General features: G+C 37.8%; 1 protein-coding gene across 1 annotated transcript; it reads left to right on the forward strand.

Moving 5' to 3' along the window:
- The first annotated feature begins 1,035 nt into the window (after positions 1–1,035).
- abcb4 (ATP-binding cassette, sub-family B (MDR/TAP), member 4) lies at positions 1,036–23,725 on the forward strand. The gene is made up of 28 exons (XM_067448563.1): positions 1,036–1,193; positions 1,734–1,866; positions 2,151–2,214; positions 2,398–2,566; positions 2,647–2,698; positions 2,815–3,006; positions 3,095–3,266; positions 9,168–9,292; positions 9,629–9,800; positions 10,044–10,157; positions 11,563–11,673; positions 11,769–11,894; positions 11,986–12,189; positions 12,291–12,461; positions 12,552–12,713; positions 14,304–14,465; positions 15,031–15,174; positions 15,298–15,402; positions 16,322–16,399; positions 16,511–16,594; positions 17,607–17,810; positions 17,904–18,004; positions 18,107–18,247; positions 20,397–20,553; positions 20,857–21,054; positions 21,696–21,902; positions 22,509–22,655; positions 22,882–23,725. Exons 2-28 carry the CDS (start codon positions 1,805–1,807, stop codon positions 23,077–23,079), a joined length of 3,822 nt encoding a protein of 1,273 aa, XP_067304664.1. The 5' UTR covers positions 1,036–1,193; positions 1,734–1,804; the 3' UTR covers positions 23,080–23,725.
- The last annotated feature ends 329 nt before the right edge of the window (positions 23,726–24,054 follow it).

Consider the following 24,054-nt stretch of genomic DNA (forward strand, 5'->3'; position numbering starts at 1 on the left):
TTGGGATTTTCCTTAGTTGTCAGTTATAATCCTCAAAATTAAAAGAAATAGGCCTAAACATTTTAAATATATCAGTCTGTGTGTAATGAATGAATATAATATAAAAGTTTAACTTTTTGAATGGAAATAGTGAAATTAATAAACATTAAATATATATGCCATTAGTCTTGACGACAACCTGATATGGTAAAAAGTATCAAGCTTGTCAAGGATAACTATCATGACAAGATATGCTTAGTAATGTCACCTTTGCCACTATTGAGTTTTACTGCATGTTATGTAATTGGAGCACGTGGTACTATATTCAAACACTTACATCTTGCATAAACTATAACTGGCCAGATGCTAACAGAATATTTTTTGTTTCTTACCGACATAAAAAAAAACCCTGATACAGCCTGTTAAATTGTGAACAAACCAGACCCAGTTCCTTGTTTCTGACCAAGAGAGAGATATGAAATTGCCATTCAGACTTTTTCAGTCAGGTTTCTTAACCATACAAAGCTTTTAGTTTGCCTTTTTCCTTTTTTATTTAAAAAGTGAGTGACCAAAATGAACCCATGACCCATCTCAGCAGTAACTAAGCTAAGTTAAACAGTTGTTTTGTTTTTATCATTCAAATAAGTTAATAATAACATATTTTTCCCAATTATACATTTATTATTCATTAGATATCAATTTTATCATGCCAAAATAATAACACTGTACGACTTTTAAATGTTGGATAAAATCGAAAAGGTCAGACCTCTGACGTGAACAGGTCAAAATCCAAATCCGCATTCGGGGAGGGAGGCTTTACAGATATGTGTTTAAAACTAGCTACTGATGCTTGGGTAATTTTATATTAGTTTATAAAACAAATATCTCAAAAGAAATGTGCTTGTAATAGGCCTACATAGGGGGAAAGTAATTTGAGACCAAGTCCACCGTAGAATGTGCCAAAGCCAAAAATGTGAAGACCTCAAACATCCATCTTAATGGCCTTTAAATCATTAAAGTGGCCATAAGCACCTTAGGGGAGGACATCCATACATGGAGGTTGTAAATGATGTAATGCGTAGTAACATCATAAACTCAAGGCTGTATAAACGTGCGCGCGACTACGTTCTGACAGAAGGTTCTCTCTGCGCTCTCGCGCCTCAGCAGAGCGCCAGTGTGCTGGGACAGTAGGGTGGGACGACAGCGTTTGAGCGGTATGTATATCCTTCCTTAACTCCTAATTTCCTCAAATGTAGCATGGAAACCGTCGTGTTCGGACAAAATACTTGTCACCTCTAACGTTACTGTTATTTTACACCGCCACTTTCATAAGAAAGATTCAACAAAATGACAAGTATTTTGAAAGCAACGTGTAACATATATAAATTACAAATTAATTTATGATTTTACCTATGGCATTTGGGACCTGATAAACACGTTTTAATGGTCGGTAAACGTTTTAACTCGACATTATTTAAAGCAACGGGATTCAATACTCCTCGAATTTGAACGTTTGAAAGCGAACAATGTTTCAATAATGTGAGACCGACGAAATTCAGAATTTCAGTAACGTTAGCCTATCCCGACCCCTTATAACGCCTTGAAGTTATAATTTAAGCGAAATGTTTGTGTAATGCTGTTGATATTGGGATGGAATCACTTGTGTATGCTAGCAGGTTAAATGTATTCAAACTGTAAACTCAAAATGCTAGTTTGTATTGTCTGTAATTGCACAGTGTTTTTATATAACACAGCACAAAACCACCTGCCCCATCCAGACCGTTACCCTTCATAAAACACCTATCCGATCAACATCGGAGATAACATGGGCAAAAAATTCAAACTGGAACGGTCGATTAGCAAAAAGGAGGAGAAAGGAGATGTAAGGTAAATTATTTTATTGTGATAATGGTTACAGTGATGTTTTAACAGCCATTTGTTCTTACAAATACATTAGTTTGAGCTGTAATCATGGTTTATGGCTCATGTCCTGTGGTAAAAAACAACAACTATGTACTGTAAAAAAACAATAACAACAACACAAACGCTTACTAGTTACACGCAGATTTAAAAAAAAACAAATGTAGGCTATTATTTTTTATATAGTTTTATTTTTTAATTTTTTTGTTTACTTTTTTAATTTTTAAAACTTCATTGTGTTGTTTTTTCAGCAGTGAGAAAAATGGAAAGGAAGAGGAGAAAGAAAAGGTGGAGATGGTGGGAACATTCGAAATAGTGAGTATTATTATTATTATTGTATTATTAAAATATTATCATTATTATTATTATTACGACCAAAATATAAAATTAAACTGTAAGCCTTAAAAATGGATGTGGTGGAGAATATTTTTTTTTGTTTGTTAATTTTTAAATTTTTTAATTGCAGTACATTCTTAAAGAAGTGTGTCCTTGTGTCAGTTTCGTTATGCAGATGGTTTCGATATTTTTCTGATGCTGATTGCGACAGTCATGTCAATGGCCAATGGGGCAGTACTTCCTCTGATGGTTATTGTATTTGGAGACATGACAAACAGCTTTGTGGACGATACAGTTTTAGAGAATTTAAAGAACACCACCCTGCCACCCAGTGAGTGTATAGTGTGTATGCCTCATCATACTGTTTTTTTCCCCAAAACTAACAATAACAGATGGTCTTTTAATCTCTAGATTTCACTATCCCAGTGTCCAGTAATGAGACATTGGGGGAGAAGATGACAAGGTAAGACCAATGTGCTGTGTATTGGAGCACTGCAATTTTCCTTCTTATTTTGTGTTTTAATTTAATTAATTTAAAACTCTTTCTTAGAGTCTGATAATCATGTTTCTCCTTTTCAGGCATGCCATATACTACAGCATCATGGGATTTGTAGTCTTGGTGGCGGCATATGTGCAGGTGGCCTTTTGGACCCTTGCCGCAGGACGTCAGGTGAAGAAGCTTAGAAAGAAGTTCTTCCACTCTATCATGAAACAAGAGATTGGCTGGTTTGATGTCAATGAGACAGGACAGCTGAACACACGCCTCACAGAGTATGAGATGCAATGAGAGTAATTTACCTACATATTACACACACAATGGCACATACATATATCACACACTTCTTTTTTTACTCTTCAGTGATGTCTACAAAATAAATGAAGGCATCGGAGATAAGCTTGGCATGCTGCTTATGAATTTAACCACCTTTTTCGTTGGCATCATCATTGGCTTTGTCAAAGGCTGGAAACTGACCCTCGTCATCCTAGCTGTTAGTCCTTTACTCGGGATCTCAGCCGCTATCATCGCAAAGGTGGGATAACAAGGAATATTGAGAGAATTAACATTTTCATACCTACACAATCACAATGACTCAATTAATACTTAAATTCAATATAGAGAAGATCAATATAGAAAAATTCTACAGAGAGAGAAATTACAGTGTATGCAGCATTTACTTGATTTCGGACCCTCTATTTATTAGGTGGCCTTAACTACTGTGTAATAAAATTGAAATTAATAATTTGACACAATGCACTTATTGTGTACACATACATGTTTTTACAAATTACAAACATTTTAAAAATTTCCTAAATGTAATTACATCTGTAAATAATTTCTGTAGTTAAATTTATAATTACACTGTTAACACTCCCCTACACCTAACCCTTAAACGTGCCCATACCACCACACCTGTCCCTAACAATACAACATGAACACAGTGCTTATATTTTGATGTAAGTACATAGTAGTTAAATTAACTGTATGTAAGAAATGTATTTCAATTAATCATAAAATGGCCCTGATATGCCACTAGACATTAAGAAATCATGTTAATTTCAAATACTTATATCACTGACAACAGTAGTCTGGTTAGAATATTGTCATTTAAAAGTTGTTGTTGCAGCCCTCACCTGATGTTGATGTTCACATGTTGTGTTTTGGCCTGAAGCTCCACCCTCCACCTATCAACCAATCACTAAGTCAGTAGTGTTTCGGCATCCGGGTTGCCAGATCTGCTCTAGTTACAACAGCTGCAGTTACAAAAAATCCTGTTGGATCCTGCAGTTTATATGGCAACCTTGAGTCGGGGGGAGGGGGAGAGGGGATACACCTACAGTACCAGTTTTGGCCTACAATCTTACATACACTTCCTTTAAGGCAACCTAATATAAAGTGGGACCTTGATTTCTATTTCAAATAAATGCTGGTCTTTTGATATTTTATTATCTGATTTTATTATCTTATTTTAATTTTTAAAAAAAATATGGGAAAATGTATTATGAGTTAAAATATTAAGTTGCACAAATTTGTAATATTGGTAAGAATCAGTGTTGAGGTAACGCATTACAAGTAACATGAGTTACATAATTGCTTTTTTCAAGTAACTAGTTAAGCAACGCATTTCTTTTAAAATTTTCAACAAAATATTATTTGAGTTACTTTTTTGCAAAACTGACAGCTCTTTCCTATCCCCATGTTGAGTGAAATTGTGAGTAAGTGCAGGGGCGTTGTGTGTAAACATGATCGTTATTGTTAGCCTGACATCGTCATACTTAATTCTGATCAGAATATGAGTCTAATACTGCTCCATTGAGCTGTAATTATGGGGCGTGTTTCAACCGAATCAGGAAAGACCTCAAGACATTAAACAGTTAGTTGTTTAATGTCAACAGAACTCAACTGCACTGTGTTGCCAAGTCTGCGGTTTTCCAGAGGGTTTTCCATGTCTGCGGGTGACAAGTGAAGTAATCTCAATTATGTGATATATAGACCCAAGAATGCGAATTTTAGCAGGCAACCAATCCAAAATAACACACATTTTACCCCCCAAACGCCGTTTTTTTCCCGGAGAGCCCCTCCGAGAAGCTATTGTTTTGGGCTAGTAGTTGGCGGGTTTTGATGTAAAAACTTGGCAACCCTGTGCTTGCATGTTGGAATAAACGATCTTTGCCGGTGTTGTAAAAAGAATAATTTAAGGATACACAGAGTACTTACCAAAATGATAATCATTTCTGAGAGAAATAGTGAAGGTAAATGCATATACGAACAAGTTCCCTTTCAGTCAGTACACTACGAGTTACGTCAGTACTGACGAAATGGGGGTTTCGCTTAGAAAGCAGCTGCCTTCAATCTCAATCAAAATGATCCAATGACGTGGAAATAGCATAGCAGTCACGCATTTATGGTTCTGCTTCGGAGCCGAGTTCAAACTTGCCTACCGTAGTGATCTTTCTCTTCAAGACGAGTATCTCCCCAGAGTGTTGGTGTGACGGCGCATTCCAGCGGGTTCTGCATTCCTGTCGATCTATGCAGTGGTCTGTGCAGGTCTGTGTGTTCTCCCTGGGCGTCTCAGCTCTCTGCTTGAGGAAAAACTCCTCACAAAAAGAGCTGCACGTGGCATGTCTTTTTAAAGATGTCTCGCCCGTGTTCCGTTCCTTGGTGTGGTCAGCTGGTTAGTCCGTTTGACAGGCATGAGCGTTGGTTAGTATGCTTGGGCTTAGTGCATGCTGAGCGGGCGTTCATGGATGGGTCATGTTCCCACTGCGGGAATATGACCATCGCAGTGTTGAGATCGAGACTCTGTGAACTCCGTGCTGGAGGAAGAGCCCCCTCTACCACACCCCAATCTGATGTCTCCACGAGAGGCAGCACTTTGGCTGGTGGTCAGGGTGATCTGAGGGTAACGGTGTGGAGCAACCCGCGGCACGTGCCTCGGGCCGCACCCCCCTCCGCAACACTGCCCATGGTGATTCCGGATGAAGGCGCTGGTGTTGGAGTTAAAGAGAGTGTCAGATGGGTTGATGCTTCTGAAGCTGGAAATTGAAGGTGTGATGTTGAATGTTGTTAGTGCCTATGCTCCACAAATAGGTTGTAAGCAATATGAGAAAGACAGATTCTGGAGCGAGTTGGAGGAAGTGATGCAGACTGTTCCCAGAGGTGAGAGAGTGGTGATAGGGGCAGATTTTAATGGACATCTTGGGGAAGGGAATAGTGGGGATGAGGAAGTGATTGGCAGGTTTGGTCTTCAGGAAAGGAACCCAGAAGGACAGAGGTTGGTAGACTTTGCTAAAAGTATGGAGATGACTGTGGTGAACACATACTTTCAGAAGAGGCAGGAACACAGGGTGACATATAAGAGTGGTGGCAGAAGCACACAGGTGGACTATATGTTATGTAGTCGCTGTAATCTGATGGAGATTAGCGGTTGTAAATTAGGTGAGAGTGTAGCTAGACAGCATAGGATGGTGGTGTGTAAGTTGACTCTGGTGGTGAAGAAGATGAAGAGAGTAAAGGCAGAGCAGAAGACAAAGTGGTGGAAGTTGGAAAAGGAAGAGTGCTGTGTTGTTTTCAGAAAGTAGTTGAGACAAGCTTTAGGTGGTCAAGAAAGGCTTCCAGATGACTGGACTACTACAGCCAAAATGATAAAGGAAGATGGGTAGGAAGGTGCTAGGTGTGTCATCTGGAAGGAGGAAAGAAGACAAGGAGACTTGGTGGTGGAATGAGGAAGTCCAGTAGAGTATCCAGAGGATGAGTTTAGCTAGGAAGAAGTGGGACAGTGAGAGGACAGAGGAAAGTAGACAGGAATATAGGGTGATGCAGCGTGAGGTTAAGATAGAGGTGGCAAAGGCCAAACAGAAAGCTTATGAGGACATGTTTGCAAGGTTAGATAGTAAGGAAGGTGATAGGGATGTGTATCGGTTGGCGTGGCAGAGGGATAGAGATAGAAAGGATGTACAGCAGGTTAGAGCGATTAAAGATAGAGATGGAAATGTGTTGACCGGTGACAGGAGGGTGAGGGAAAGATGGAAGGAGTACTTTGAGAAACTGATAAATGAGGAAAATTACAGGGAGAGAAGAGTTGTAGAGGCAAAATTTGTTGAGGAAGTAGGAAGTAGAAAATATTAGCAAGGGTGAAGTTAGGAGAGCTTTGAAGAGGATGAAGAGAGGAAAGGCAGTTGGTCCTGATGACTTACCAGTGGAGTTATGGAAGTGTCTAGGAGAGATGGCAGTAGAGTTTTTAATTATGTTATTTAACAAGGTCTTAGAGAGTGAGAGGATGCCTGAAGAATGGAGGAGAAGTGTTTTGGTGTTGATTTTTAAGAACAAGGGAGATGTGCAGAGTTGTGGAAACTACAGAGGTATTAAGCTGATGAGCCATACAATGACGTTGTGGGAAAGAGTAGTGGAAGCAAGGGTAAGGGGAGAAGTGAACATTTGTGAGCAGCAGTATGGTTTCATGCCAAGAAAGAGCACTACAAATGCATTATTTGCTTTGATAAAGTTAATGGAGAACTACAGAGAGGGTCAGAAAGAGCTGCATTGTGTCTTTGTAGATTTAGAGAAAGCATATGACAGGGTGCCAAGAGAGGAGCTGTGGTATTGTATGAGGAAGTCTGGAGTGGCAGAGAAGTATATTAGAGTGGTACAGGATATGTATGAGAGCAGTAGGACGGTAGTAAAGTGTGCCATAGGTGAGACAGAGGACTTCACAGTGAAGGTGGGACTGCATCAAGGATCAACTCTGAGCCCCTTTTTTTCCGGTGGTGATGGACAGGCTGACAGATGAGGTCAGACAGGAATCTCCATGGACTATGATGTTTGCGGATGAAATTGTGATATGAAGTGAGAGCAGGGAGCAGGTGGAGGAAAGTCTAGAGAGGTGGAGGTTTGCTCTGGAGAGAAGAGGAATGAAGGTTAGTCGCAGCAAGACAGAATACATGTGTATGAATGAAAAAGAACCAAGTGGAACAGTGAGGTTACAGGGAGAAGAGTTAAAGAAGGTGTAGGAGTTTAAGTTCTTAGGGTCAACAGTCCAGAGCAATGGAGAGTGTGGAAAAGAGGTGAAGAAGCGTGTGCAGGCAGGTTGGAATGGGTGAAGAAAAGTGTCAGGTCTGTTGTGTGATAAAAGAGTACCAGCAAGAATGAAAGATAAGGTGTACAGGACATTAGTGAGACCAGCGATGTTGTATGGTTTGGAGACCGTTGCACTGAGGAAAAGACAGGAGGAAGAGCTAGAGGTAGCAGAGCTAAAGATGTTGAGGTTCTCTTTGGGAGTGACGAGGATGGATAGGATCAGGAATGAGTACATCAGAGGGACAGCCCATGTGAGATGTTTTGGAGACACAATTAGAGAGACCAGGTTGAGATGGTTTGGACATGTTCAGAGGAGGGAGAGTGAATATATCGGTAAAAGGATGCTGAGGTTAGAGCTGCCAGGCAGGAGGTCAAGAGGAAGACCAAAGAGGAGGTTTATGGATGTAGTGAAGGAGGACATGAAGGTAGTCAGTCTGGAAGAAGAAGATACAGAGGATAGGAATAGATGGAGGCAGATGATTTGCTGTGGCGACCCCTGAAGGGAACAGCCGAAAGAAAAAGAAGATTGGTAAAGTAAGTGCTTAACATTTTTCTTCTGCATCTTAGTCTTCCATTATCCAGAATGGAAGCACAACTGAAAGTTTTGTTTGAGCTGCGCCCGCTACTATACACATGTGAATTTGCATTTTTACCTCAGCCCGAGGCATATGTGTGAAAGGGTCTTTTCACAAAAATAGAACTTTTCTTATTATCAAAAATTAAAAAAACAACAAGCCCAGCACCGGTACAAAAAAAGTAATCACATCACGCATTACTTTTCTTAAAAAGTAACTTAGTAACACAGTTAGTTACTTTTTAAGGGATTAACACAATATTGTAATGCATTACTTTTCAACGTAACTTTCCCCAAAACTTGATAAGAAATGTTTATTGAGCATCAACTCAGCATATTACTATAATTTCATGTGAAGTATCATGTGACACTCCAGAAGACTGGAGTAATGGCTGCTGAAAATTCAGCAGCCATCACAGGAATAAAATACACCTGAAATGTATTAGAATATTTAAAACAGTTATTTTAAATTGTAATAATATTTCACAATATTACTGTTTTTTTACTACATTTTTGTTCCAATAAATGCAGCCTTGGTGAGCATAAGATACGTCTTTCAAAAACAAAAAAACTAAGAATTGTATGTATGTATGTATGCAGGTATGTATGTACCGGTATGTATGTATGCATATTTACATACAATAATTATATTCAACAAAAATGGCTTGCAGGTACAGGTGTTATTGTCAATAAGAGAGATAAAGTTGATGGGTTAAAAAATGTATTATTAATAACATTAATTTAAATGGTTGAAAAAACAACAATGCATCCATGTCTCATTAGGTCATGACATCATTCACGTCGAAGGAGCAGACAGCCTACGCCAAGGCTGGAGCAGTGGCCGAGGAAGTGCTGTCAGCCATCAGAACTGTCTTTGCTTTTGGAGGACAGAAGAAAGAGATACTGAGGTGTTTTTGAAAATCATCCTGTTTAGAATGTCAGCAGCACCAGAGGATGTTTCTCAGTGATGACATACATGGTTGTTTTGTGAACATTACTTGGAGAAATAAACACTTGACCTCTTTGAGCTAACTTAAATTGAATTGAACCTAAACCAGCTCACCTGGCAAACCAGTTGTAGCACTTTATGGTTTGGTCCTAAAAGTTTCAGTCTTTTGCTGTCTCAAAACGTGAATAGGAAAAATGATTGGGAAGATTGTGGGGAATTTTCTATTCAGTGTGATCATCGTAATTTTTTTTACATTGGTATGATAAGTATCTGACTTTTTTTCTGTTCTTCAAAGGTATCACAAAAACTTAGAAAATGCCAAAAACGTTGGCATAAGGAAGGCCATCACTGTGAATATTGCTATGGGCTTCACATTCTTCATGATCTATATGTCCTATGCATTGGCCTTTTGGTATGGCAGCACTCTTATCCTGGCTGGAGAGTATGATATCGGTATACTTTTAATGGTGAGTCACAGCAGGGTGATGTCAGACACATAACTTCAGAAACTCTTTGCTTTTATATTTATAGCCCAGTCACATTAGTCCAGAATTCGGTCAAGATTCAAATATTGCAGGATAACAAAAACCAAAACCGATTACATCATAAATAGCAAGTGATTATGTTTTCTTTATGGGAACTTAAAGCAGATTGTTAAACAAGCATGAGTCTCAAGTTTCACAAATGCATTTTCTGTTCCTCTATTTCAGGTTTTCTTCTCCGTCCTAATTGGAGCTTTCGGCATCGGTCAAACATCTCCTAACATCCAGGCCTTCTCTAGTGCAAGAGGGGCCGCCCACAAAGTTTTCCAGATCATTGATCATGTGAGTAAACAAATTGTTAGCAATGTCATACATTCTTTCAGGATATTATATTTCATGATGTTGGAATAAAAAACAATGTCCTCAATGCAGCTCCATAATATAATTGCTACCTGGGTTTTTAGACAGAATGTTAGTATTTTATTCTCTGCATTAAGGAGTTAAAAAAAAACTTAACCCTGATCTCTAACCATTTTCCCCATATAAATCTAACACTTCCCCTTTTTTAAAAATAGCTCTGAATTTGTATGGCTTCTAAACTCTTATTGACGTTTCATGTCTTGTCAGACTGAATTCTTCTACAGTAATTGTGATAGCACAATATATTCATCCATGTCTTTAAAAAAGAATATAATTAATTAATAAGATAGCATATGCATAACTGGAGGGCATAATTATTTTATGGATAACTGGTTATATGTAAGGCCCTATTGTTCACACATTTTTACATTTTAATTTATTCCTGTGATGACAGACCTGAGTTTTCAATGGCCAGTGATCCTTAAGAAATCATTCTAATATGCTGATTGTGTGCTCAGCAAACATTTAATGTTGAAAACATTATGTGTTCTTTAATGAATAGAACATTTAAAAGAACAGCATTTATTTGAAATAGAAATATTTTGTAACATTATAAATGTCTTTACTTTCACTTCTACAAAACAGCTTTTGAAAGTTAGAGTAATCAAGTAAACTTTTTTACATTTATTAATTGACTTTTAAAGCTTATTGTATTGTTTCCTTACTTTGTTGTGCTTTATCTCAGGATGTATTCTGGCCATTTTTATATCCTTTCAGTTGTCCTGTCCTGACCTGTACAGTACAGATTATTCAGCCAATCATACCTATGTGAAAGTACAGTATATCTACTCCTTCCTTCATTAGAAAGTGCAGCTCCTATGACTTTGGTGTTTTGAACATTTGAACATGGCAGAGCGGCAGAACTGTTTGATTTTTAACTTCTGTCCGTTTTTCCAAGAAGGAAAAGCCTGGACAATTGAAACTCTCTCACACACACACACACATGCACACACACAGCACAAAACTTGTCTTTTATTTAGACTAAGATGCTCAAGTTTAAACAAACACCACACACACGGTGAGCAGACAACCTCTTTGAGACAAAGTCCAGAGACGAAAATGTACGCACAAATAATTCAGAGCCAAGTTGCATAACTTCCCCTCATTGTTTTAACAGCATGAAATATGGCCAGGTCTCAGGATCAGAGGTGCTTCCCTGCTGAGATCCAATGAATAGAAAGACCACAGGGAATCATTTTTCTCTTATGTTGAGCAATTAGTGTGTTATTGACGTCTATTAAGTCTGAATGATGTTTGATTGTAAATTTACCGCTATCCTTTGCTTGAATTTGTATTTTAATCTCACAATCCTGTTTTTCACCAACAGGAACCCAACATTAACAGTTTCTCGGAGGAAGGTTACAAACTTGATGTTGTAAAAGGAAACATTGAGTTCAAAAACATTCACTTCAGATATCCGTCCCGACAAGATGTGAAAGTAGGAACATCAAATGTTTTTTTTTTTTTTTTTACTTGAGCAATATAGCTTGACAATTAAATAACTCTAACTACGGCTCTCTTTTTTCTGTGTAGGTCCTGAATGGAATGAATCTTAAAGTCATGAGTGGACAGACCATTGCTTTGGTGGGCAGCAGTGGGTGTGGGAAAAGCACAACAATCCAGCTGCTACAACGCTTCTATGACCCACAAGAAGGAACAGTAAGTAGAAAGAGAGGCAGAGAATTATGAACTCTTTAACCTATCCATCCTTCATTCAAAGTTTACTTTTTATTTTCCTCTAACCCTTTAGGTGACTGTAGATGGTCATGATATTCGCTCTCTGAATGTTCGAAGTCTAAGAGAACTGATTGGGGTAGTCAGTCAGGAGCCAGTGCTGTTTGCCACCACCATCTCAGAAAACATCCGCTATGGGCGCCAAGACGTCACCCAGGAGGAGATCGAGCAGGCTGCACGTGAAGCAAATGCCTACGACTTCATCATGAAGCTCCCTGATGTAAGATAAGACCTTGCAAAACAATTATTTATAGTGATCATTTGACTTAATAACAAACATTGATATGGTATGCTCCGACCAATATCTCTGGTCATTTTCAGAAATTTGAGACATTGGTTGGAGAAAGGGGCACCCAGATGAGTGGTGGACAAAAGCAGCGTATTGCTATTGCACGAGCACTTGTGCGTAATCCAAAAATTCTCCTCCTTGATGAGGCTACATCTGCTCTGGATGCTGAGAGTGAGACCATCGTGCAAGCAGCTTTAGATAAGGTAATAAAGAATATAGTAGTCAAGAAAAGTTTGGAAATACACTGAAAATATTGTGGGTATATTTAACAAAAAAAATTTACATCTTAAAAGGTGAGACTGGGCAGGACCACCATTATAGTGGCTCACCGGCTGTCCACTATTCGGAATGCTGATGTCATCGCTGGATTCCAGAATGGTGAAATAGTAGAACTGGGCACACATGACGAACTGATGGAGAGAAAGGGAATCTACCATACTCTTGTTAATACGCAGGTTAGAAACCCACAGTTCAATACACATTTGAGCTCCATATGCAACTGTAGCCCATTGCTGCGAAACGTTGTTGGAGGCATAGGCTTGTGGCTGCACTCATACATATGATGCAGCTGCACACTGAGATCAAGTCTTGGCTTGAGGGCCTTTCCTGGTCCTGTTCCCGCTCTCTTCTCCTAGTGTTTCCTGTCTCTCCTCCTACTGTCCTTTCATTAAATGTTAAAAAATTTAATTTCAAATGTGAATCAGCATTATCTTCACATTGAGCCTGTAATTTTTAATAAAAATGCAGTAATTTTTACACTTAAATGCCACCCTTTTTTTTCTCCATCCAACATCAAGAATCCAGAATCAAGTCCCCGTCTTGTATTATTTTTCTTTTATTATAAGAAAAATTTCACTTGTGTATATATATCACAATATGAAAGAAAAGATCTGTCACTATGTCAATTACATCACAACAAATGGCATTGAGTTGGGTTAGCAGCTCCAAAACTGCAGCTCTTGTGGGGTGTTCCCGGTCTGCAGTGGTCAGTATCTATCAAAAGTGGTCCAAGGAAGTGGTGTTGAACCAGCAACAGGGTCATTGGCTGCCAAGGCTCATTGATGCACGTGGGGAGAGAAAACTGGCCTGTGTGGTCCGAATAAACAGATGAGCTACTCTAGCTCAAATTGTTCAAGAAGTTAATGCTGGTTCTGGTAGAAAGGTGTCAGAATACACAGTGAATCAGTTTGTTGCATACAGGGCTGCATAGCCACAGACCAGTCAGGGTGTCCATGCTGACCACTGATCAGCGCTGAAAGCAACAACAGTGGGCACGTGAGAATCAGAAGTGGAACACAGAGCAATGGAAGAAGGTGGTCTGGTCTTGAATCACATGAATCACATTTTCTTTTACATTATGTGGATGGCCAGTTGGGGGTGTGTGGATTGCTTACCTGGGAAACACATGGCACCAGGATGCACTATAGGAAGAAGGTGCAGGCAGTATGCTTTGGGCAATGTTACTTTGACACATACCACTTACCTAAACATTGTTCTCTTTCATGGAAACGGTATTGCCTGGTGGCTGTGGACACTTTCAGCACGATTATGCGCCCTGCCACAAAGCAAAAATGTTTCAGGAATGTTTTGAGGAGCACAACAACGAGTTTGAGGTGTTGACTCAGCCTACAAATTCTCCAGATCTCAATCCGTCTCAGAGTATCTGTGGGATGTGCTGAACAAACAAGTCCAATCCATGGATGCCTCACCTCACAACTTACAGGACTTAAATTATCTGCTGCTAACATCTTGGTGCCAGATACCACAGAACACCTTCAGGAGTCTAATGGAGTCCATGCCTCAACGGGTCAGGGACCACCACAATATTAGGTCATCTGATCAGTGTATTCTTGCCTAAAGTGATTGCTTCTGCCTGCATGCTTTGGCTAGCAGTAGCAGCAGAAAAAAAGTTTCAAAGTAATGCAAGTTCTTTAAATTTTGTTGAAAGATTTTTTAGAGTAACATACTGATGAGTGGTAACACAAGGAAAATGTGTTCTGAATGTAAATGGTGTCCTATTTGAGTTCCTGTTTTTTAAATCACAGACGTTTAAGAGCACAGAGGACACAGAGCAGGGCAAAGAGGAGATTACTATGGATGAGAAGAGTCCCTCAGTCAGCTCTCTAAATGACGGTACACTCTTCAGACAGAAATCCAGAAGTGGCTCAGAAAAAGATCTGCAGGATGAAGAGAAACAGACAGAAGAAGTAAGAAACTTACTTATCTTATCTCTGATTTCAAATCCATGCTCAAAACACACCTCTTTTCTGAATGTTATAGGTCTTAAAGATGTTTTTTTTTTTTTTTTTCTCACTCCGATTTCTGTATTATTATACTTGCACTCTCAATTGCCTACTGTTGTTCTGTCTACTCTGTTTGTCATTTGGCTTTATTGTTGTTTGTTTATTGTAAAGTGTCCTTGAGCTCTGGAAAGGCGCTATATAAATAAAACTTATTATTATTATTATTATAACTGAGGCGACATCATCAATTAATTAATTCATAATTTTAATTCATTTTAATACCTTTATTTTTGTACATACACTCACAGATGTCTCTAGTGGAACACGTGTTTCACAGTAAATGGAAAACGTAACTGTAATTCAAATCAAACCAAAACCCAGAATGGGTTTACAAAAGTTCCATAAATCCATCTTTCTGGAGACATTTTGTAAATATGAACTTCAAAGTATGATCAAGATTAATTTAAAATTCATTATTTGATTTGATTGCAATTATTTGCCAATTATTTGTTCTCTCTCTTCTCTGTAGGAAAAGCTTCCAGACATCTCCTTCCTTACTGTCTTGAAACTGAATAAACCAGAATGGCCATACATGGTGGTTGGAGTTTTATGTGCCACCATTAACGGAGGCATGCAGCCTGCATTTGCTGTCATTTTCTCTAAAATCATTGCTGTATGTTTTACAAGAAAATCAAATATCAATAACAATTACCATTATTGACAGTCAACAATATTAAGACATTACTCCTCATACATTTATGGCCCACCTCTACTTACGTTCCTCTTTCATCTGTAGGTGTTTGCCGAGATAGATCAGAATGTTATACGGCAGAAGTCTGAACTCTACTCTCTGCTGTTTGCTGGCATTGGGGTTGTGTCCCTTTTCACTCTGTTCTTTCAGGTGTGTTTTGTGTTAACATTAACGTGTTTACACACAATTCATTTTAAACAATTTATACTAAATAAAAGCAGTATACTAAATGAAACCAACATAAATGAAAATTGTAGAACTTGCCTAAGACACCCTATATAATAAACTTCTTAGGTGTCATCTGTATACATATTCAATTCATGAAAAGATGAAGAAGGTAAAAATTTCATGTGACCTTTATCTAAAAGCTGATGGACATTGTGAAATACCTCACCAAAAAATAGCAGACATAGCTGTCAATAATTTGCTTAGTCAAACTACCAATGCTAAAGTTTGAAATGCCGAATGATTACATTTAACTCTTGAATTAAGATTTTAATTCTAAGTAAGTGTATTATAAAATCATAGTATAATATATATTGTGCAACATATTATAAAAATATGTTGCAAACACTTTACATTTTATATATTTTTCTGTTTTCAACATTGCAATATTAAGAAATGTTTCTTATGCACCAAATCAGCATATTGGAATGATTTTTGAAGAATCATGCATAATGCAACTAAATTCAACTATGCAACAAATTTGCCTTTTAAAATGTATTAAAAAAAAAAAAACAGTTATTTTAAATTGCAATTTTTAAATTTACAATGTTTTACTGTATTTTTGTATCAATACTTTTTTATTTCAAAAACTTCCCAAACTTTTGAACTGTAGTGTAATGAAAAGGATCTTGCCATCAGTTATTTACCTTTATATAATTTTTTTTAGCAAAAAAATGTTATGATGAATGACAGAAAATATCAAATACGTTGCATTTTTGTTGTGTTAGTTAAATCTATAAAAAAGCATTGTAAGAAACAATGTAATGTCTTGGTATGAATGTTCTAAATCTGGTGTAATTTGTACTCTTTCTTCTTTTTTCCCTAATGTTTTAATTTCTTCTAGGGTTACTGTTTTGGGAAAGCTGGTGAGATTCTGACCATGCGACTGAGGTTTAAAGCCTTCAATGCTATGATGAGACAGGTGAGATGATAATTGACAGTTGACCAGTCATCTGAAGGTTGACCCCAAATAAGCTATTCATGGATGTCTGCTGGTGGAGAGCAGTATAACACCTGTCTGTGTGTATTTCAGGATTTGAGCTGGTATGATGACAGTAAGAACAGTGTGGGTGCGCTGACCACCAGGCTGGCTGCAGATACAGCTCAAGTGCAGGGCGTAAGTCTCACTCTATATACAGAGTAACACATAGTCCTACACATAACCTAGTCAGTGTTCAGTAAAAAAAAAAAAAAAAAATACAAGTGGTTATATTCTTTTTACTTACTCTTTTACTGTATTTTTTGTGCAAATAAGCTCAAGTCAATTTCAGTTGGGTGTGCTTTTGTAACATGACAACAATTGTACATTTTTATGATGTACAAATTAAGTAAAATATTGGTCATGATTTTTTTTTCTTCCAAAAAATGTTTAAAGGGGTCAAATAATGGTACATGCACTTTTACAAGCTGATTGTATGAACATGTGTGTTGGCAATGCCTGTACACAGCCATCCTATAATGATAAATATCCATCAAGTGTTTTATGTACCTTATATGTTTTCCCCAGTCTCAAAGTGAGCTGCTGTCAATCAACAATCGTGGGAGGGGTGTCCGACCCTGTGACGCCACACAGTCGGACACTCCTCCCACGATTGTTGATTGACAGCAGTGTTTCACCTCAGACCCGCCCTGAGTGAGCTCTGCCATCATCAGCACATTCCGCCATTACGCTGGAGCAGAATGGTGTCTAAGCGATTTTGGTGTTCTGTTCTTGGGTGTAATGAAGACGCAATGGCTGAGTTTTGTTTTCGTCAATGCTTTCTATGTATGACCTTCTCAATATAATTCATAATCCCATGTTTATAATGAACAACGCGTTATGGTTATTGTGTTACAGGCTGTGTACGCTGGTTTTAAAGTTAGAGTCATTTGACTCTTAGTTTATAGCGGAGTCATTTATCATTTAAAGCCCTATACACTGAAATGGCTTGGCAAATTAGTTTTCTTACAATACTTATGATAATTTTTAAGTAAAGTGTATTACAAAGTTTTCATTTAGACACTAAAGAATCATATTAACTTGTACAAAAATGGCATTATATGACCCCTTTAATATAAATTCAGATTGTAAGTGATACAAATTTAACACAGTAGCTCATCTCAAATGGCATCATGACTATTTCCTACAGGCAACTGGAGTGAGAATGGCAACACTGGCACAGAATGTGGCCAATCTGGGCACCGCCATTATCATCTCATTTGTGTATGGCTGGCAGTTGACCCTCCTCATTCTCTCCATTGTGCCAATTATGGCTGTGGCTGGGGCCATCCAGATGAAGTTACTGGCAGGACATGCTCTAAAAGACAAAAAAGAGCTTGAGCATGCTGGAAAGGTGAATATTTATGCTTTATACTTCAATGCCTTATACTTTTTTATTTCACTTAACATTTACACATGTTGTCCTTAATGTATTTTTCCCATTTAGATTGCAACACAAGCCATTGAGAATATTCGCACTGTGGTTTCGTTGACCAGGGAAAGCAAGTTTGAGAGTCTGTATGAGGAGAACTTAGTTGTGCCCTACAAGTATGTTTAAATTGACTAATAATTATTTAAAAAGGCTATTATATGTCTGTTAGAATTCAAAATGATCTTGTGAGATAATTGATGTTTGTCTGATTTCCCTAGAAACGCTAAGAAAAAAGCACATGTTTTCGGCCTGACGTTCTCTTTCTCTCAAGCAATGATCTATTTTGCCTATGCTGGGTGTTTCAAGTTCGGCTCTTGGCTCATTGAACAAAAGCTGATGACCTTCGAGGGTGTCTTCCTGTAAGTGGCACCATACATGACTTTTATTAGACCCACTCACAGCAGACTGAGGAAAATGTGAGAAAAAAACTCCACAGTAGTATTAACATGATCCAGAGTTGTCTTGCATGTCTGTCACAGGTAGTTCAAATGCAAGTGAGGTCAAGTAGTAGAGACACATGGGCAATATGTGCACACTCAAGCTAAAACACACTACAGTAGAGGAATGTCCAAAGTCTGCTGGTTTCTACAGTGTAAATTAATGATTATAGAAAGAAAAGTGAGTCCAAAAAAACAAACCAAATGTGCTATGAATGTTTATGGCTGGGCGGTGATCCATTACATTTTTAGATAGAAGATTCAAGAAGATCCATGTTATCTCAAAAGAGGACTTTCAAATAGAGAGATAATCAAAAAAAAGATAATTAAAAGTTATTAAGGGTGTTTTCACACTTGGTCCTTTTCAGGGGTCTGAGCGCGGTTTGCGTGATTTTTGGCCCATATGTGAACACTCCTAACGACCTCAGACCCCTTTAAAGCAAACCGAGCCGAGACCATCATGGGAGGTGGTCTGGGTACGGTTCGATCTCATCTTATGGTACGGTTCGCTAAAAACATCCAGTCTGAACACAACCCACTCTGGGCTTACTTTATTTTTCTGTTTGCGAATTCCAATGTAGTTTGGTCATCAGATGCCCCCGTACAAATCGGCTGTTCATCACAGCTGATTCTTCTGACAAATCTCTACAAATCTCTTATTCGTTCATAACATACACTTGTTTATTGCAACCTCTTCCGAACTCAGACGCGGCTGGAGGCTGCGCGCTTTGCCAGTTTAAAATGGTGAAGCACACGCACAGAAGCCAGCTGTCACAGCACGTGAAATAAACGTAATCTGACAAACGTAAGGCTGCTAAGTGTCAAAAACACACACGTTTTACATAAACAGTGAATGTAAACATCAACATTCATTATAGCCTAATAAAATAATCAGTAAAGTCATACAGTGAAGAATAGGCTATGTGTGCAGTTTTATTTTTTCATGTGATTATTCCATTTCTTACTTGAATGCTGCTTTTAGGCATATCTAAACTTTAGCTGGAAAATTTGAATATATATATATATATATATATATATATATATATATATATATATATATATATATATATATATATATATATATATATATATATATATATTTTTTTTAAGGTTTCAATTTTAGTTTTGGATTTTGAGCTTTATTGCCAACAAAAACGGTAAATTTGCCAATTTAGTGATAAGAAATGCAAAATAAGTCAAATAAAATAACAATAGTGAAAATTATATAATTACATTTGTGAAAATAAGTGAAATAGCTTTATTGCAAATACATTACATTTTATCAAACAGTGCATAGAGACAATAGACACCTAGCACTGATCCACCCTTGTGCTTCACTCTGGGCAAGCAACAGTCTTTTTGTTGCTTCTCCACGCCGTAACTTAATATGTAACTGGATATGGGAAAGACAGTGAAGGTGGACTCATCAGAGAACAATACACATTTCACATTGTCCACAGCCTAAGATTTGCCTCTTTGGCACTAATGAAACGACATTGGAATTAGCACACGTGATCAAAGGTTTGGCTATAGCAATCTGCCCATGAATATAATAACGACGGACAGTTTTGATGAAAACAGGAGAGTTGAGGTGCACATTTAATTCTGCAGTGAGTTGGGCAGCTGTGGTTTTGTTTTTTGGCTACAATCTGGCTTAGTACCTGGACGTCCCTTTCAGACAGCTTCCTCTTGCATCGACTACCCTGGATACCATAGCTCTCGATACACCCCAAAGACTGGCTGTCATGGTCACAGATGAGCCAGTGAGACACAAACAATTTGCCCTCTTTTGAACTCTAATATGTCTCCCACTATGTTGTGTGAATTGCAGTGTTTTATGTACAGCTGTACTATTGCTCTGCTAATTCGACTTTCACACTCTACTCCATCTGGTGGAATGTAAAATCAGTGAAGATCGGCCACCAGGCCATGTGTGAAACCTCCAACACTATGTTGGCCAGTGAATGGATGTAAATATGATAATGTATAGATAACAAATGTTTGTGTTTTTTAAGGTTTTAGTTTTAATTAACGATAATAACCATGTGCAATATATCTGTTTCTGTCTCAGTGTGATTTCAGCTGTGGTGTATGGAGCAATGGCTGTTGGAGAAGCAAACTCCTTCACTCCTAACTACGCCAAGGCCAAGATGTCTGCTTCTCATGTACTGATGCTCATAAACAGAGTCCCAGTTATTGACAACGCCTCAGAGAATGGAGACAAGCCGGTATTCCTTCCATACATGCATATTAACACGAGAATATAAAGTATGCCCAACAAGAGATAAAAATGTTTTAAACTATAGTGAATCTTACATCTAGGCAAGAGCTCAGAGTTGCTAGAAGCCTGTCATGATTAAACTGTCCCAGGCATCAGTCCTGGAAATTAATCATTTATTGGTTCTGCCGCTCCATCCTAATCTGATAAGCACTCAGACAGAGCTGGACTTTGCCCACCGTAAATATTCTGTCATGGCAAGACTAGTATACACAAGTGCACTAATGTGTCGGTTTCCTGTGATGTTCTACAGGATAAATTTGAAGGGAATGTGGGTTTTGAAGATGTGCGTTTTAACTACCCATCCCGCCCAGATGTACCAGTGCTACAGGGGCTCAGGCTCAGGGTTAAGAAGGGGCAAACTCTTGCCCTGGTGGGCAGCAGTGGCTGTGGCAAGAGTACCACCATCCAGCTCCTGGAGAGATTTTATGACCCTCAGCAGGGCAAAGTGGTAGGTAAACACACAGATGGACATGTAGCTCAGAGACCACATTTTATATCTTTTTTTAAAGACATTTTATTGATATGTTAAAGAGTTAGTTCACCCAAAAATTAAATTGATGTCATTAATGACTCGTCGAATGTCGTTCCACACCTGTAAGACCTCCGTTCATCTTCGGAACACAGTTTAAGATATTTTATATTTAGTCTGAGAGCGAATCATGAATCAATCCACTGATTCATAACGTTTGAATCTTAATTTGAGGATTGACTCTCACACAACACAGACCTGTTTACATGCCATTAACAGTGTTTCAGGTGATCCAATCAGTGGACAGTGCTAAAAATTGTCATTTTTTGTGATCCATTCGATCAAACCAGATTCCAAGGTAGTCAGAAAGACGTGACCACACTGCATTTTTGTCATAAATGTGAACGTAAAATAAAATAAATGTTATTATAGCGAATAATTAAGTCTATTAAGTCAAAAAGCATGATAGTATTTATAACAAATTCAATGATATAATAGTATACACTATTATAATATTATTATAATATACAAGTATACACAACTAGTGTTGAGATGTATTATACCTGTAATAAATCATATTTATTTTCCCGAACTGATTAGAGGTTTCCCTTTGTTAACAGATGCTGGATGAAAATGACGCAAAGCAGCTGAACATCCACTGGCTGCGCTCTCAAATTGGCATTGTTTCCCAGGAGCCTGTGCTGTTTGACTGCAGCCTGGCAGAGAACATTGCATATGGAGACAACAACAGAAAAGTCAGTCAAGAGGAGATCGAACAGGCCGCTAAGGCTGCTAACATACACTCCTTCATAGAGGGGCTGCCACAGGTACAAAAACCACATAGAAGTCACTGTCAGATACACATCAGTTCAAATGTTGTTGTTTTTCTTGAAAGAAAGAAGTTTGCATTTTTATTCAGCAAGGGTGCATTAAATTGATCTAAAGTGACAGAAATATTTTGTTATATAATATATATATATATATAAATATATATATATATATATATATATATATATATATATATATGTTATATATATATATATATATATATATATATATATATATATATATATATATATATATACGTATATGTTATTTTAAATTGTAGTAATATTTCACAATATTTTTCCCGCTGTATTTTTGATCAAATAAATGCAGCCTTGGTGAGCATGAGACTTCTGCAGATGCCAAACTTTTGAACAGTAGTGTAAATCCTGTGTTTTATATTGTGAATATGTTGTATGCAATATTCCAATTCTGCGCAGTTAAATTAGCAACTTTCAATGGAAATATAGCTAATGGCAATCACAATAACAGATATTGGAAACGCAATAAACTCTCTAAATTTTCTAGTCTTATAACCAACAAACTAAGAAACATTTAACTACAGTCATAAACTAGACCATATTGTGCAATTTTTTTTGTTGTCGCAGAAATACCAAACGCAGGCAGGTGATAAGGGGACTCAGCTGTCAGGAGGGCAGAAGCAGCGTATTGCTATAGCGAGGGCCATCCTCCGCAACCCCAAAGTCTTGCTGCTGGATGAAGCCACATCTGCTCTGGACACTGAGAGTGAGAAGGTACTAACACAGTTCATTCTTTATATTATTATTGCTCTGATATTGCTATAAAAACATAAATAAAGGCTATCATGTGTTTGAGAATCGAATGGACTTTGGTTGCCTGTTCATACAGACACAATTCAGTCTGTATTTACAGGATAATTGAGATTCACACCTGCTTGAAAATTGTGAAGATAATGTTCTTGCTCACCTCCCTTTGTGTTTCTCTCCGTCCTGCGAGTAGATAGTGCAGGATGCTCTGGATAAGGCACGTGAGGGTCGTACATGCATCATTGTAGCCCACCGGCTGTCCACCATCCAGAACGCAGACCGCATAGCCGTGGTTCAAAATGGGGTTGTGGTGGAGCTGGGCACGCATCAGCAGCTCCTCAACCAGCAGGGGGCGTACTACTCCCTTGTCACCTCTCAGATGGGTCACTGATGGGCAAGAGCAGCAGGGTACATGCAGCTGGAGCCGAAAAGGTAGATTCTAGAAAACATTATAATCGCTCCTGTGGTTGCAGGCCTGTATTTTATTTGCTAGGTTCATCTGTGGCATTTCAATATACTACAGGAAGCCAGGAAAATAATAAGGATGTGGTTTTGTGTAACTGTCAGTGACTTATCATGTCATACTTTTCGGTTTTAGGCCATAACAATTTATTTGTATAAAAAAAAAAAAAAGTTGTTGTATTAAACATTTTACCAAGCACTACCATTCATTTACTGGCCACACACTTTGTTCATGCAACAAAAACTGTTGAGGGCAGAACCTTTAAAATTTGATTGCTTTTACATAATAATGTACAGTAATTTATATATACAGTACATGCCCTAAATCATACATATTGCCAAAAACAATGCTTTGGTTTCTCATTAAGACAAAGTTATTGTTCTTCATGTGACAAGATGACCAAAGAGTTTATATTTTAAAGATTGACTGCCTTATTGATTTCTGTGTTGTGCCTTAATATTTATCAGACTAACATAAAACTGTTTTATTTTGTCCTGTTATGGCATTGTTTTTCTAGTGCACATATGTAAAAAAAAAAATATTGGAATAAAGTTTTCATTTTTCATTACCCTCATTATTTCATATTGTATGTTGAGAGACTGTATGCCGTGGACTTCTATTCTAATTGTAAATACATTCATTTTATTTGTAACTGACATTTTTGAAGTCACAATGAAACTGAAGTAGCAACTTATCATTTCATTTGCACCTTTCTGTGTTTCTTTTTTAAAAATCTTTTATACATCATGAGAGAATAAATGAACTGTCGCTACACTGGAAGATCCAGTTATGACATTTTGATGAGGTCCAATTCAACCTATGTATGGATGAATTTACACCAAGCTAGATTTGGATCATTTAGGGTTTAATAATTCACTTGTCTTTCCATAAAATTAAAATATT

The sequence above is a fragment of the Pseudorasbora parva genome, chromosome 7 (genome assembly GCF_024679245.1).
Source record: "Pseudorasbora parva isolate DD20220531a chromosome 7, ASM2467924v1, whole genome shotgun sequence".
Lineage (NCBI taxonomy): Eukaryota > Metazoa > Chordata > Actinopteri > Cypriniformes > Gobionidae > Pseudorasbora > Pseudorasbora parva.